The sequence below is a fragment of the Seriola aureovittata genome, chromosome 3, assembly GCF_021018895.1.
Source record: "Seriola aureovittata isolate HTS-2021-v1 ecotype China chromosome 3, ASM2101889v1, whole genome shotgun sequence".
Classification (NCBI taxonomy): domain Eukaryota; kingdom Metazoa; phylum Chordata; class Actinopteri; order Carangiformes; family Carangidae; genus Seriola; species Seriola aureovittata.
The window spans coordinates 11251996-11269715 of record NC_079366.1 but is presented as its reverse complement, the minus strand read 5'-3'; the positions used below and the strand labels follow the sequence as shown (position 1 = coordinate 11269715).

General features: G+C 38.7%; 1 protein-coding gene across 1 annotated transcript; it reads right to left on the bottom strand.

The window, feature by feature from the left end:
- Positions 1–1442: 1442 nt before the first annotated feature.
- On the bottom strand, positions 1443–17035 carry shoc2 (SHOC2 leucine rich repeat scaffold protein). Its single transcript, XM_056372360.1, has 9 exons — positions 16971–17035; positions 12051–13122; positions 11522–11659; positions 11231–11361; positions 10506–10694; positions 9295–9417; positions 8642–8779; positions 7619–7736; positions 1443–6373 (listed from the first exon to the last, which is right to left on the bottom strand). Exons 2-9 carry the CDS (start codon positions 12751–12753, stop codon positions 6165–6167), a joined length of 1749 nt encoding a protein of 582 aa, XP_056228335.1. The 5' UTR covers positions 12754–13122; positions 16971–17035; the 3' UTR covers positions 1443–6164.
- Between the last annotated feature and the right edge of the window lie 685 nt (positions 17036–17720).

The following is a 17720-nucleotide window of genomic DNA, read 5'->3' as shown; positions in this document are numbered from 1 at the left end:
TGATGCATGAGGGCGCAGACAAAGCGCAAGGATACAGTGACACCTGTCGTCTCCTGCAAGAGCCTCCCAGCTTCCGGCGGACGCGTCCGTGGGAAAATGAATAATAACAATAATAATAAAAACGTTGCTTACAGAGAGATATGACAAGTCAGAGAGGATGGGGAGGCCAGTGCGCTCAGGCTTGTCTCTTTTAAGTAACATACTTTTGTTGTTTTTTCAGGTAAGTTAGTTAAAAAAAAAAAAAAAAAAAAGAGGGGGGGAGGGGGTTACACAACTCAACAGTTTGGTGAATCAAGACAAGATGATTGACTGTGTTCATTTGCCTGTGACATCACTGACTTTCAGGTGGCAGTGTTACAGTAGTCATCATGCTCCGTGGCGGGTGAGGCTCTGAATATTAGAGAACTATTAACTACTTTGATTCACCAGCAGGGGGCGGTGCTGCACTGGAGCAGAGACACAGCTCAGGCCACTGCTGAGAAATAAAGTAGCAACAGAAATAAATATAAAAACATTTATTTAAAGTATACCGGTGGCGTACTGCCCTGTAAACAATCTTTCTTTACACATTCTGTATTGAGAGTGATAGGAAAGTAACCACGGAAACTTAAATCAATAAACGGAGCAGGATTGACTGAGAAGGTTTTGCTGTTATTTCAACAATCTGTGATCAAGTTGAAGAGAAGAGCAACAACACACATTTTAGACTACACCTTCAAAATAGTTTTTTTTATTTATATTTATATTTATTTATATTTATTTTCTCATTGATCTAAATGACAAAAGCTGTAAATTATATGTGAGAAATGCTGGATGGAAAATACAAACAGGCAGGACAGGAGCGATCATGTGTTTACTTCTGCATATGGTTCTCAGTAGTGTTTGCAAGTTTGTTCTCTGAATTATATTTTTGTAACTGTGCAGGAAGAACACTGATTCACAACAATATTTCCAGGAACAGGTTCGGCTCAGACACAGGTCAGTGGTAACACCTGTTGGTCAGCTGCCCCGCTTGCATGCCAACATCACATAAATTTGTTGATTTTGAACAACAAAAGTACTACTCTGTGAATTATGACAAAAAGCTTTGATGATCATCAAAATGAATAATTACAACAACAACAACAAAAAGGTCAATATTTATCAGTCATTAAAAGATTTTTGGCTGAATATCAACTTTACTATTAAAAATAAATCTCCATTAAAAATGTAAATGGTTACTTTTTTTAAGTAACAAAGCATTTTTATCCTTTACATTAAGAAAATATCCACTTAGTTCTTTTTGCAATAAAGTCAATACTTCCAGTGTCCATCTTAATTGAGACTAAAAAATAAAAATAAAAAAAACTTTTCTGTGAGGCAGCATGAAAAGATACGAGGCAACAAAAATAACTTCAGATTTGTTTCGCATTAACTGAAATATATACACACACAACACATCATAAATTTGTAAATATTTATCGTTTTATTACAGTTAAAAAGATGTATGTACAGAACATCACCAAACATGGTCATTTTCACTCATTTGCAAAGTAGCACTCTGCAACTAGTTGGATTCAGGATAACTGTCTTACAATGGGGCGGCATTGATAAAGTTTGTCATTTTCAACCAAGCACATAAGTCAGTGTATTTTTTCCTCTTTTTCATTTGCCAAATAATACTCAGTAAAGGCATCTAACCAAAATAAAAACAAATTGTTGTTGAATTGCTGGTCCAAATCCAAGTTCCTGCTGTCAACCTGCGGCTTTGTACAGTATGTACACAGGTAGAAACACCTCAGACTGGATCTTGGTCACTGTGGTTAGCAATGGAGACTCACATAGAGGTAGTCATGTCTGCATCTGCTCATCCAGTCAAGAGACAACTGACCCGAAAGCTTTGCTTCAACAATCCGTGGACCCAGATCCCTTTACTGACGTTAATGGAAGAAATAAAGAAAAGTGATTATCTGTCTCTGTTGATGAAATCAAACGGTCATAAAGGTTCTGCTTGGTGCGCATAAGGCAGTCAAGTAAATGTATGGAGATAGTATAGTGGGGTGTGTGTGGGAGTTCTTGTGGGTGGGATTCAGGGTTTCAGGTAGGTACGCAGTGGGAGAGAGCAGGCAGCTTCACATTAAAGGGCCATTCCACCAAAGCTGGATTGGTTTAATCAGAAAAAAGTGGGTATTTATGTGGTTATGTGAGCTCAAGATGACGGAACAAGTGATCCGACAACATCAAGCTAACTAAAAAAAAAAACTAAAAAAAAATTTAAGTTGTGTTTGTGTCTTTTCTCAAGACAAAGTGTTTTTCCTTCCTTTCCAAAACTGCATTTTTTTATATAGATGTGGTAAGAAAAAAAAGTCTTCAGTTTTCAACTATCTCAGACTATCAAAGTTGATGTCACATAATTTTATTTCCCCCGATCTTACAATCTCATGACTCAAATCTGATATGACTTGTGAAGAAAAATTTATGAAAAAGAAAAAGAAAAAAAAGGTTGAAAAAGTTGGAAAAAAAAAAGATCTGCCGTTACAGAATAACAATGCAAGTCAGTTTTGGTGGAATTCCCCTTTAATGCCAAAGACAAGTGAGACGCAAGCTAATGCACATCCACTTGGTAGCATAATGGCATTATCTTCCATTGCACTCTTTGTCTTTTTGTAAAACTCTCATCACATTACAGATTTTGTAATACTGAGTCTACCGTAACATCAGATTACTGTACAGAGTAAAAGGAAAAATAAGACAGAAAGAATCTAGACCCAAATTTACATTGTAACGACCAGTTGCTTGTCATCAAGTACAGTCAGTGGCCATAGACACAAGGAATAGCCAAACAAACACATAAAAAAAGACCATTAAGGCTGCTTGTCAATGTAGATTAAGTAGGATAAGCATTGCCACACAATGCTTCGATACCCTTTGCAATATACAAAAAGGGAGCATTTGCAGATACACCAAAGAGCCACTATTTCGAAGTCCTCTATGCAAAAACGCCCGATTCTGACCCAGCCAAATCATGTCAAATATGTGTTCAACATGCTTGTTTCCTGTACAAAATAACCAGGCAAGAAAAAGACAAGCTGAATGATCCAGGAGGAAAAAAAAAAAAGAAAGAAAAGCAAAAGGTGCAAAATGACTTTGATTCTGCGATGCTCTCCATGGCCTAAAATCACAGACAATAGAAAAATAAACACCAATTATACTCCAATTATTTCTGGATGCACCACTATGTAATACATCGTCATCACTTTGATCCAACAACAGGTCACACCTTTAACTGAACGGGCCAGTCGGTGATCTCCATCTCCTCCACAGCACATCAAAACTACATTCCAGGATCTGATAAATGCTCTCTGGTCAATTAGCCCAGTTCAGTTTCTGCCCCCCACCCCCCCATCATCCTCTGCGTCTTCATACACTGGCATTCTCAACCTTGCAGAATGGCACAAGAACAAAGTAAAAACAGAGAGACTGAATGTAAAAATGGGTCACAGCACTCTTGCTGCATACCTAATGCACATCTCACCCTTGAGTACTCATTGAAGGCATTTTTCACACAATTGTTTACAGCTAAAAGTAAATAAAATACACAAAAAAAGAAACTTCCAAAGCTTTTATATAAAACCCAGGAATGCAATGCCTCCGGTGTGTTGTTGAGCATGAACACAGAAAGCCCTTTTTACAATTTTTTTTTGTCTTTTTCTGACAGTCTTGTACTGTAACTGCGTTAAGCTCAAATATGCACCTTGTTGTGTTGTCTCATCGTTGTGTCCAAACGATTTGATCTGAGAGAAAACCACCGGGCCAAATCGAAAAGGTCAGTGGATTTGTTCCTCGTCAGGTTTTTCGAGTGAAGTCTGTATCAGTGTTGGGAGTGGATCGTTTCCCACCTCCTGCCCTCCCCAGCTCCTCCCCTCCCGTCTTGTACAGCATATGTTTCAGTCCAAGAAAAGCAGCAACAGGTTCTGCTGGTAAATTAGAAGCAGCGGTACATTGTTTCCCCCCATACCCGACCCCACGCAGAGGTGAGCTGTGGTGCTCTCATCACTCAGGCCTCCTGTGGAGGAGACCGGATCACAGCCCACACAAAACACACCAAGCTGCTGCAAAGAAATAGTAGACCCACACATTTCAATACAAAACAGAATCATGATTGAATATAGAGTTGGGATGCAACACATTTTAAAAAATGAAAAAAAAAATGTTTGGTTTGATTACCTTTTGTTGGGACTTTTAATGTACAGTCACTTGAAATAATACTAACTGAATATACATTTCATCATTTAGGAAAAAAAAAACAAAAAAAACAAAAAAACACTCAATGTAAATAGATTTCAAATAAACAATGCTGATCTGAACTGCATTAAGCCATTTTACTTGCGATGGAGAAAGCAGGATATGGGAATTTTAAACCATATCATAGCCACACAAACCCTTTTACAGTTTGACAGGATAAAACCTCCCCAAAGAAAATTACTAGTATATTCTGAGCCCGTGAAACTCAACATTTATATTTAATTGATAAACTGTTGAACGGATAAAATACTTCTTTATGAAACAAAAATGCCCCCATTCAAAATAACCAATGAGAGGCTACTGTGTTTTTGTCTTAATATAGAGGATGCCAATGTCTTTTAAAAAAGTGCATAAGAGCAGCAGCATTGCAAGGACAGTGTGGGACAAAAGGAGATATTAAAAAATTATCTAAATCAAGGGAACATTTTCCATCATGTGATTAAGATTCTTGGTAGGCCCTGTTAAAAAACAAACAAAAAAAGACTGCAGAAAAATTAAAGATAGTAACAAAAAAGAAGTGTCAAGAAGAATTTACCTGTCAATGTTTTATTATGAAACCTTGTTTGAAGCTCTGATACACTCACCACTTGCTCCAGAGACCCAAATAACGTCTTTTTAAAAACGCTTGATATGTTGGTCAATGATCAACTGGATGACAGCTATGCAGCCCAACACTGAAGGTAATATCAAACAAGTAAACATAACTAAAAATTGCACTCAAGGCAACAACCAGGATTTGTTTACATATATAAAAGCATCTCCTATCATTTATCCCATCACCATGTTTGACTTTTTTCAATACCTTTTTGTCACACAAAAGCAATATAGACGGGGGTCGGAGCGACACCCATTCAAGTCCAACTTGCTTCTTTTTTTGTCGCCAAGCATGTATGATTGGCATTTCTCATATGTATACATTACTAGCTTAATGTTGAACAACTACTGCTGCTATTTGTTAAAAAGATCTCCAATCACCCTATTTTACAACTGATATCACCTGCTTTAACAGATTAATGCAAGAGCAAAAGTAAAAAAAAAAAAAAAAAAAAAAAAAAAACAGCAGTAATAAAAAAAGAATTATTGAAATAATTTATATCTTTGTATTATCATGGACAATTGTGTTTAGAAATGAACCACTGGATCACTCTAAACATAGGCACAGTTTAAAAAAAAAAAACATAAAAAAGGTAAAAAAAAATAAAATAATAATTTTAAAATTAAAAAAAAAAAAAAAAAAAAAAAATATAAACACACCATCATTAGACCTTTGTTCTCTATGGTCAAGAAGCAATTGTCATAAGTTATCTCAAGGAAGATGATAAAAAAAAAGGGAATAAAGAAAAGATGACAGTTAAAAATTACGGCAGCAGCAGTAAATGTGAAGTTCAAAAGACTTTTTTTGTTTGTTTTTGCATACAATTGTATCCTTGCTCACATAATAGATGCTTGTAATTACTGTAAATACATTGGCAATGGGAGCATGGTTTATATGGTTAAAAGACTTGCCACTTAGCTCACAGTTACTCAATATATATAACTTTATATATCTTCAGTTTTGGCAAAGAGATGGAAATATTTTCCTCTTGTATGATTCGGAATGAAAGATGAGCAGGGGGTGGCTGGGGTCCTAAAATGACCGTGATAAACTCTGGAGTAACACAGAAGTCAAGTCTCCAAAATTCACCTTGTTTCTGCCCAAGGATGGTGAAAGAAAACTTTTCCTTTTCTTCCTCCTCCTTTCTTTTGCCCCTGACACTGATTGTGGCGAGTCTGTTTTCTTTACAGTGTATGGTACACGTAATGGGGGCCGGCAGGCGAGAGGGTGCAGAGCAAGTGGAGGGTTTGGAGTCAAGTAGGACTGGGATTGAGCTGCTCTTGGCTCAGACCATGGCACGGTATGGACCCTGCATCTTGAGGAACTGGATGATGAAGGAGGGGCCTCCCGCAACAATCTGGGGTGGCAGGTGGCTGAGGGGACAGTTCTCGATGCTCATGATGGACAGCTTGCTGCAGAGGGCCAGCTCGAACGGGAGGCTGTGCAGGTTGGGGTTGTCGTTGAGGTACAGTTCCTCCAGGTTCTCCAGTGTACCTGAGGACAGACATCAGCTAGTGTTAGTTAAGGTGTTAACTGCAGCTGATGCTGTCATGTCAACAAGATTCTCAAGACTCGATTCTATGGTTATACTACATTTTCCTGAAATTTGATCATTTTAAACATGAACTTTGAGGAAGTTGTTGTTAGTTGTGAATAGTAATTCCCATTCACTTGAAAGGGAAAGTAATCTCCGACTTTTGAATCTCAGTGTATCTTCAAATAATGATTATTTTCACTATTGATTATTCTGCCCTTTTTCATAATTTATCATTTAGTCTATGATATGAGGGGAAAAAAGTGGGGTGGGGGATGGACATCAAAATTCTGAGGATCCAACATAAGTAGTATAAGTAGTATAGTATAATATTTACTATTTCATATAACAATAGAAAGCAGCAACTCCTCACTGTTTGGTATTTTTGCTTTAAAAAAGACGACAATTGTTAATTAGAATAGTTTGTGATTCATTTTCTGTCTAATCATGTTAGCTCTAATTCTTTATATTGCTGTATCAATTATTTGTTCCACCCCTGGAAAGACATGATAAAGATGTGTGGATGAGATCTGAAAGAAGTTCAACTATGGCACCAGCCGAGGGGAAGTGATGCTGAAGAGACCACCATGACCTTCATCTAGTCTCGGGTACATCTCAAGATCGTCAGTAAGGACACAAATCTTAAAAAATTAGCAAATTACTAGCGACAATGCAACAGGTATCATTCAATTCTGTGCCCAGTCTGAATACTCTAAAAATACAACCACCTTTAGCTCCTTCCTCCAACTATTTTAATCTCTGGCTTAACTTCAGCAGTAACCAGCCTAGCCGGGGTTGGTCCAATCACTTGGAGGAAGGGTCAGAGGACGGACATACTGTCAACTGTTAAGCTCTTAAATCCTGATGGTTAAGTTTAGCTTTTATCAGGAAACAACACTTAAAATAAAAAAAGCAACAACTTACTTGTTCTGGACTATGTGAAAAAATGTTTTAGTCTTTAGTTTTATGATACAAGGTGTTTTAAAGTAACAACATTATGTGCCAAAAGTCAAAGTTGTGTTTTTAAACAATCAGTCAAGTTTTCTGAATTTCCATTTCTAGACACAGAATCAAGTCACTCACAGGGAAATGTCCCTGGATCAGTTCTGGTTCCCCACCATCACTCACTGACATTATTTTGATAGTGTGTGAAGCCCTGAGCGTGTCACTGATACAGTACAGTAGCTGCTGAAATTAGTATTTACCAATCTCCTCAGGAAGGTGTTGCAGCAGGTTCTCCCCCAATCCCAGATGAGTCAGGTTGGTGAGATGGCCGATGCCTCTGGGTAACGTAGTCAGCTGATTATTTGTCAACACCAATTTCTAATACAGAGAGTGAGAGGACAGGATGTTTTTGGAAGGACTTGTTACTCAGTGATAAAAATTAATTTACATGGTAGACATGGTGAAAGTCTGAATATTGCATAAAAGTAAAAAAAAAAAAACTCAGCAAGACAGGATGTGACCAATATTCCAAGTTACCAAACATACAGTGAAAAGGATCTCTCTGGTTGTCAGTCAAGCCATTTATCATCAAGTTATATGCAGTAGCAATGTCCACTCCTCGCAGAGGCTAACTGTGGATGATTATCTTAAGGGTAGACAGCATGTCCAGTAACGTGTTCCTTAAAGCCAAAATAATTTGCATATCACAGAAAGACATGGCTCTTGATTCCTTAGGTTGTTGCAATGACATAACATAACTTTGAGTATCTTTCCACTCCGTCAGCTTCAGGGATTATGTATCATTTACATTAAACTGATACCAATTCTGATTTTGGTCATTGATTCAGGTTCTCATTAGTTCTTGGTTGTAATTCTTGGTCTGTTAATTTGAGCAACCAAATAACTGAAAATATATCAAAAGCAAAAAACACCTTTATTTACTGGATTGTTAAAGACGTCCATCGCTGGTTTCTGCGGTGCCTTTTATAATACTACCACTGGAATTTTTCAAATCCACTTACAGGCATCTCAGTCCTAAGCTACGAACTGAAAATGAGCCTTATCAAATACCATGAAAAGTAACAAGAAGCAACAAAGACCTGAGTAGTGAGAAGTAAATGTGGATAAAAAAATATTATGGAATGTGTCCCAGTCTTTGTAATAGTTGTTGTTCCCAATGGCAACTCAAACAAACCAGATTCTCTAAAACAAAACCCTGTAAAAACCCAACAACAAAGAGCCACAAGTAGCACGGGAGAGAACTGCATGTCTGGAAAACTTACCTGTAAATCTTTGAGATAAGCAATTTCATTAGGTAGAGATTCCAACTTGTTTTCCTCCAAGTCGAGCTCTCGTAGCTTTCTCAAGTTCCCAATACCATGTGGTAACTTTTTGAGAAGGTTATTGGACAATATTAACACCTGTGAAGACAATGAAAATTCTTAAGTGAAACTTTGGCATCTTTTTGATCTGATTTTTTTTTTCCAAAGCAATACAGCAATCACTCCTGTATTAGCGGTATTATCACATTGTTTTCAAAGGATGTCACAAAAAAAAAAATCAATGAAGAAATCGGAAACAATACTGACTGAAACATCTTTAGAAAAAGTTTTACTTTTCAGCCATATTTGCAGCGCCCTATCTTCAACCAACATTTAGGGCACTATAGTTTTGAGGAAATAGGTTTGTTCAGTAATAATAACCCAAATAACTCAAAACCTACAACCTTGAGTCAGAGTTGTTAAGCAAAATTCTACTGCTATCCATGTTTATTACATCAGACATTAGCCTCAAAGATTCACTCACAAGATAAGGGCCTTAACGTGTAGACATAACGTCTCCCGTCACTTCTATTCTCACATATTGATTGCACAAAATGTACAATTTACTTATTTAATTTCAATTCTACTATACACTGTGTGTATTGAATACTCACCTCCAGAGAGACTAGTCCACAGACGTCCTCCGGGATCTTCGTCAACTGATTAGTGGCCAGGTTAAGCTCGACCATACTAGTCCATGTGCCAAAGTCCAACGGCAGAGACGTTAACTGGTTGTCCTGAGGGAGATAATGGAATACCATTATTAGCAAAATAACTGACAATTCACAGGGTCAACACAAGGACAGTGCTGTTCATGACACTGAGCAGACCAGTGGACAATATCAGCCATGCCTGGCGCCAGGATAAAATGTTTCCAATGGAGATTTAAATCCAAACTACATCCAGTATAGACATACATCAATGTAACAAGTTAAGGGCTTTTTAATGCCTGTCAGTACATGCCTGGTTAGAGGCCAATACAAACTTCGATGGAGGTGCTCTTTTCAACAGTCTTAGCTTTGAGCAATGGTTGGGAAAAATAAAATCCATAATTGCTCTCTCACTATAGCTTCACTCTATCATGTTGAACTTAAGAGGTACAATTAACATTTAACATATACCAGTGGATGCAGCTACCCGTGTGCTAAATGTATTTATTTTTTATTTCCAAAACTACTTCTCACCATGCCAAAAAGATTTTTGCCTAACCCTCAAGGACAGCTGTTTAAAAAAAAAAAAGTGTCTACAGCTAAACTTTTTTTAAATAAAAGATGCATCATAAGACCTTCTTCTGTTGAAGTGTACAATTATATCCACCTTTACAGTGCTGGCTCAATTATATTGAACACTTCCAACATGCTAAAGACAGTTACCTCCTCAGATCTACATTTCTCAGGACAGCTGTTTAAGACCTAAAACTTTGTCTGATTCAAGCTCAAATGATCCCATAGGTCTTTTTCACTGAGGATATTGTGACACAGCAGGAAAAGCACAGGTGTGAATAAAAAATTCAATTCCATTTAGCTGCCTCAGTTTCAGGGTCCTGGTATTGTACATGCTTGCTCACTGTGATGCTGTCATGACTTACTGGGACACTTGAATAAAACAGAGCCACTGATAATGTTGTTGTTAACACCCATGCTTTTCTACTATGACAAGTGAAAATGTCTGCTGTAAAATAAATAAATAAATAATAAAAAAAGGCCTATTATTCACAGATTTAGATATCTTGTGATGATCATATCATTTCTTAATCTTTTAGAAATTTTAACAATAGCTGACTGGAGAATTTACCTCAAGGAGATAAACATACACGTATTCATACCTTCATGTTAAGCTTGCTTAACACTTTGGCCCTGGAGAAGATACCAAAGGGGATCTTGTTGATACGGTTGTGCTCCATGTTGAGGGAGTAGATGGTTGAGAACTGGGATGGTCCACCGACAGGGTAAGACTGGAAGCAGTTCCTTGCCAGTGTTAGACTTGTCAGATTGACCAAACTTGAAAGTAGGCCCTGATCAAGTACAGAAAAAGAGAAAGGACAGACAATATGATCAGGACAGGACTCACTAAAGGCTATGATTTGTACACAATGTGTATTAGTAGCCCTAAGACATAAAGAGGAATTTAAGTGGATAAGCTATATACATGTTAAACAAGTATTCAAGATAAACCTGAGTTTCTGCACAGTCTGCAGTGCAAAAATATCTGTGATTAAAGACTGTGATTTTGGTGTAAACAATTGTGGCTAAAATACCAATGCATAAGTGAATTTAACATGAATATATATATATATATATATATATATATATATATATATATATATGTGCGTGTGTGCGTGTATGTATGTATAAGTATATAAATTTTAGAGCACAGGTACAGAAGAGTTGAGGTTTCAAAATTAATTTCATGTTTGATGTTTCCATTTTCAAAGCACTGCAGGAAACAACTGATGTAAACTAAATAGAAAACAATTCTGAAACTTATTATTTCCATTATTCAGTATTAGTCTGCATTTATATTTGAGATTACATGCCAAACTCTACTTACCTCTGGCAACACTGAAATGTTGTTATTTTCAAGATTTAACTCCTCCAGTTCTCGACACCTGGCTAATGATCTCGGAATAGCTGATAATCTATTATATCTCAGACCTAAGCGATTTATGCTCGCCAGATTCCCTGAAACAAAACCAAAAATTTTACTGTTACGTTTTTACCTTTGTAAATTTCATAAGAATTAGCTGGAATCAGGCTGGTAGAATAAGACAAAAAACATACATTATGCATTGACAGATACACAATACGTTTGCTTTTGAGTCCTAAAATATGCTGAAGTTACCTATAGTCTCTGGGAGGTCCAAGAGCTCATTGTGCTGCAAGTCAAGGTTGGTTATCTGTGTGCAATTCCCAATCTCCTTCGGTAGGTGTTCCAACTGGTTATGGGCAACATCCAGAGTAATAAGGTTGCATAGCTCCCCTACAGAAAGATGCATGCAAAATTCAGAAATTTAGTTGATGAAAGTGAAGATGAAAGTGCCTTTAGTAACCCACAGTCAGTAATACAGCCACCAACAAATTTTTCATATTCCCCACTCACAGAATCATAAATTTTAGTCAGTACTCTCTCTTACTATGGCCAGCTGGATTCATGGTCCAGCATAGTGTGAGAATGATTGACATTATAATAACATTATGAGCACAAGGTGACCTAATCTCTGGATGAAAATTAACAGTAGTGAAATGTTGTAAACCCAATGGTAGCCCACTATCTAGCAAAATAACTTGTGGCCACTAAGCAGAACGATTTGCTTCTTGCCCTACATCAATTTGGGGAATTTGTACTGTCTTTACACATCCATTATGCTCACCTATCTCTGCAGGCAGCTGTTTAATCTTGTTCTCACGGATGCTGAGCATAGTGAGCTTGGATAGGTTTCGGATGTCCTTCTCTACTGTTGTGATACGGTTGAACCGCAGGTACAGCGTGGTTAGAGATGTCAGCCGGTAGACGACAGGTGGTATCTCTCTCAGCTTGTTGTGCCGGAGGTCGAGCATTCGAAGCTTCTTAAGGGAGTCCAGGGAGTCAGGCAAACTGGTCAGGGAGTTCTCGCTCAGGGCCAAAGTGACCAGGCCTGATAGGCAACCCACCTCAGCCGGCAGGCTCTGCAGCTTGTTGCTGTATAAGTACAGTTCAGCCAGCTGTGTCAACTCCTTAATGGAGGTGGGAAGCATATGAATGGACCTTTTAGATAGGTCCAGTCTCATTGAGTTCTCCTCTCGACACTTGTTAAGTTCTTTGATCACCTCAGCATTACTGGACTTCTTGCGTGTACCTGGTGCTGGGTTTGGCCGCTTTATCGTATTGTCAACAGAGAAGGCAACACCTGGTGTTGAGCTGCTGGTGTCCTTCTTTCCTTCTTTGGCATCTTTCCCTTTGGTCTTCGTTTCTTTACCACCATCCTTGACCAAGCCAGTCAGAGCCTTGGCCTCCTTTTCCCTTTCTTTCCCCGCTGGACCACCTTTTGGGTCCTTTTCTTTTGAATCTTTTTCTTTGCCTAAAGTACTACTCATGTCGACGTTATCGGGCCTCCTGCAGAGTTGCTCATATGGGAGTCTCTCTTGTCAGGTTACTTATTTGGGAAAAAAGGGACACAGACAACCAAGGAGGCTTTTAAAGAAAACATCCCTGTGCAGGCCCACACATTTATTATTATCCTTGAAATAAAGGCCTTGTGATCCAGAGGTTTTTTAGATACTTTTGATACTTTGTCCCTTTGTTAAAATGCCATGGGAGAAAAAATCCTTTGAAGTAGCTGGATTGTGGCATCCATGGGCCACATGCTTAAGTGTCTGAACTGCATACAATCCCAGGACCTTCAGATAGAAGTTCTCTCAGGCTGCAAAGGTCATCAAGGTTCTTTTTAATCCCTCGAAGATTTGCTTTTTGGAGAGAGAAAAAAAATTCATTCACATTTACAATTTCATTTTCACACTTAAACATTTTCAGCATTTTGAATTTCAACAGGTGAGTGGTCCACCCATAGGTTTCTGATTTTAAAGCCCAATTCAATTTCAATCCTTTGAAATTGATGCAGAAGTCAGTGATTTCAAATATGTTTCTGCGCGTTTCGTCTGTGTCAGTGACATTTTGCAGAAAAACCCCACCTCTAAAGAACTGCAGTTAGTTGAAAAACTTTTTAATGCTGGAAACAAAATGAGCCTGAAAAAGAGCCCACCACACCAAATCCTAACTGACACTCCTCTTGCAATAGATGCTATAATACCACAGGTACAATAAAAAAAACACTACCAATGCATTTAAATAAAATATTATTTTAAGGTTGGTCTACTGTGGGCTAAATGTGTAAAAAGAATAAAGAAATAGAATTAAAAAGGAGCCTTAACAATATTCTACCTCATACATTGCGACAGAAAAAAAAAAAAAAAAATTCCACAGGTTTGGTGGGTTGTCAGTACCATGAGATAGGTGGTACTGGATGTGCCAGTCCACGCAAATCTGTTGAATGTACTAAGCATAACCTCACACCAACTTACTCCTACTAAACAAACATGGCCGAGCGGGTGTTGACATTACTTTAAGCCTACAGCCCCACCTAAACATGCATTTAGCTATTTAGCCTTCCCTAATAAAGTCTGTGATGCAACAATCACATTGAATATTTACATCTCAAAAGGTAGCCAGATGAAACACACAACCTTTTGGAGCTTTATATGACAGACTGAGCCAGAATGTCTCTGGCGGCCTTCCTCTGTTTAGTCTCGGTTGCTGTTGTACCTTAGTGACTGTCTAAAGCTCTCCAGCACTAGTACAAGCTAAGCTGTTGCAAAAAGAGAGGCAGGTTTGGCTCAGGATCAGAGCTAAGTGAAAAGGTTAGGACTGCTGAGACTAATCTTTAGAAGTGGCCTTCAAAGCATGAAGTCCGCACAACAACAGGTCATATGACCTTTTAGGTAAAAGAAATGCTGGGTCAATAGTAGCACCCCTTACATGATAGAATGAGTTCTGTAAACAAAAAAGGCTCCGTCCTGTCATAAATAAGGAGATGAACTTCTAACACTGGATGTAATATGTATACATGTTCACAAAATAATTATTAACATAAAATGAGAATAGCCAGACCAACCCAATTGCTGGGGCCATCTAAACCAAACTGTGCAAGCAACTTCCTTTTATGGTTGTACTGTCTATGTCTCTGCCCTGGTATATCATTCTGTTTATAACAAATTGAATGTAAACCTTATCTGTATTGATTTATTTCTATATTTAAAGACTAATGTTTGCTTCTCAAACCTAATGAAAGACCAAATGAGACCAGATGAGGAGTTTAAGACCCAACTGGAGCATTTCATTTCCTAGTTATTTTATTACAATTTGTAATGTAATTTTTAATTATCATGTCAATAATTAAATTTTTAATCAAAGATAACAAGCTTAGTAGCTCATACAAAACTTGTTGTCTTTCTTTGTCCAGATTGTGCAAACAAAATATTAACCATAACTAAGAGGACATGTTCCTTCGCTGCATCTTTCAAATGAATGCAGTGGTTTCTGCAAAAGCAGCACAGAGGTTCAATATTTAGATGACCGATTAAGCCCTGACTTCACAAAAACAAAAGGAACAAGAAAAAAGTGTGGGTAATAACTATGTTAGAAAACCACAGAACCAGGGGTTTGTGAGATTCAGTAACTTTTCCATCCCTGGCAGGCTTAAGAAAGTGTGCACTTGTTCATAAATGCAATGACTGGTTTGCCTTAACAGTCTGAGTAAAGGAAAAAGGGATATGCAGAGATGTAAATAATCCATTAGTTGAGCACAAAACGGTGTAATCACTTTGTGACCATGCATTAAATGTCTTTTTGATCAGAAAACTGCACTATTGATGGGCACTCAGTGTCTGTTTAAAGTCCTTACATTGGCCTTCACAACGGTCTACCACACAGGTGTGGGGAAAATCATTTTAAACATGTCAGTTGTACATTTGCCAAAGCTGTGGGATAATGTTAAATTTACAGGTAACAAAACTTGCACACATGTTGTGAGTTCCATTGAGTTAGGACTAGCCATTTAGTAGATGTAAATATAAAGATCAACTGGTATACAACCTTGACGAAAATCTACTGCATGTCCATCAATGCTAACCCCACCACCATTAAGTGCTACTTTACACTTGGACTTCATGGCACATGCAACCCATATAGAGACTAATGAAATTTCCATTAAGGATATCTTGAACCCATCTGATAATGCCAGTGCATTTAGGCCTAAGCAGAACTGTCTAATGTTCTCCAGCTTTTGTTTATCCATTACAGTGCATTCTGTGTCAAATTAGAAATGCATCAACGTTAGCTAATCAGAGAATATAAATCAAGCACGTGTTTATAGCAAATGTAACGAAGTGCTGGGTTATGACAAAATGCCCTACAGATTTAGAGTCAGGAAATATATCTAAAACCCAGCTCCTGTGTTGCTGCTTGACAGTACGCTACTGCTCAAGCAAAAGAATCAACAAACCAGAAATCATCTGGGCTTGTCAGTTTAAATGGGTATCTGTGTAGCGTTAATATGAGAGGTTAAATAGCAAAACAGAGGTGAGGTGGCAGCTATCAGCTACTGCTGCTACACAGCACTCCACGGGACGCAGCTAGCTTGATGGCTACGCCAATGACAAATCCTTGGAAACAGATTACCGACAAAACGGTACCAGGTCGGAAAGTCAAGTCGCCTTGCGAGATTAATCAATTTACATAATATGAACACCTGAGTTAAACACACCAGGGCTGGCGATAGTGCATGGTCACTGGTGTGACACAGCCTACCTTGAAGCGGACAGTCCTGATGTTACACGTTACGGTTTGACTGTTAACCCATCATCAACTAGCTAACTAATGGTCGTTAGCCAACTCACGTAGGCTGAAAATGTCTTATGTTAGCCAAGCCAGCCTTCAAACTGACTGGGATAAAATATCAACACTGCATATCGCCAGCGACCAATACTCAAAACGAGAAAAATACACGGGCTAAGCCTGCGAAAACGACTGACAACAAGGCAGGAAATAAAAGCAGCTAAGCTAAACGTCAACAGCAAAGCAAACGTCAGTTATGCCAGACTGCTAACTTGCTAACGTCAGCTAGCGGACAAGTTACCCCACCAGCTAGCTGTATTTCAGCGAGCAATCAAACCACAAGAGTCCCGTCACGGTCGGGATGAAGTATTAAAACAAACGGCTATTATAGTACGTATCAGAAGGTGCAAAGGGTGTGGAGGTTTCCCCTGACACATTTACTCACACCCATCGGTTAGCCTTATCTGAAGCACGGCTAACTGTGTGTAGGCCCGAGCAAAGCGGCTGTCGGACGAGGACCGACCCGTCCGCCGTGAGTCCGACCGAGAGAGGAAACGTCTGCTGCAGCCAGCTGAGCGCAATCGGGCAGCAGACACCCGAGGAGCACAGCCGGTGGAGGTGCCTTGTATCTCACAGCGGCCACTGAAGGCATACAAGGTGCCAACTAACTGCATCATAGTATCTAAGCGCGGTGCCCGTGCTGAATATTAGCCGAGGAAAAAAAGAAAACACTCTGAAAAACAGCGGCCATTCCGAAGCTGAACAAAAGAGTGCGTTCGTACTCGCCATCGCAAAATGACACTTTGGCCTTATTCACGCCGTAACAAGAGACAGAGGAGTGTGTTAACTTTGGAGTGATGCGTTACAGTGCTGCGTGAGGGATGAAACGTCCACTGTTATTGTGATAATATAACTGTTTTACCTTCAGAGGTGTGACTCCGCCATCCTTGCTGCTTCCTCCTCTTTTCCTACACTGCTGCTCTGTTCCCCCCCCTCTCCTGACACCAAACTGCGTCATTCGCACGCCTAACCACTGTTATCACGAGACTTTGAAACAATCAAATATTCCTGGATATACATTGTCTTCAAATACATCAAAACACTAAAGATGCTTAAATTCAAATTAAAACTTCTCAAGTGCATAGTGGCAGCAAAAAGACTTCAAAGACACACTTTGAAAGCAAAGTTTTAAATGACGACACTGTCGTTGTGATGGCTTAACTGAGTGTCTGCTGAATTTGTTGTATATATCTAACTACATTCACGTCACAAATAATACTGCAACAATTCTGCAAAAACTCTTACTTTGAAAAAAACTGGCAGCAGAAAAAACAAAAAAATTGTCATAATTTTGAGTTGTTCTGCAGATGTCAGTAAAGCGTCGCTTTAGAGGTAAAGCGAAGAAGAAGGTCACGTGATTCTCGCGGACGCGTTGGCTTGACAACCGCTGTAATCTTTGCCTGGTGCTAAAGGTGGGTTATTAAAGAATGGATTTTATAAGATCTGCTTTTGATTCGACGTGGTCACACACGACAGCAACGATATATCGCAGTGCATTGACTTAAGTAGTAGCTATAGTTGGTCGTTAGTTCGCTGAAAGAAAGAAGAGCTGGGCCTGTAGCTAGCCGAGGTTGTGTCTTTTACGTGCTAAACATGGCTAGCGTTAGCTGAA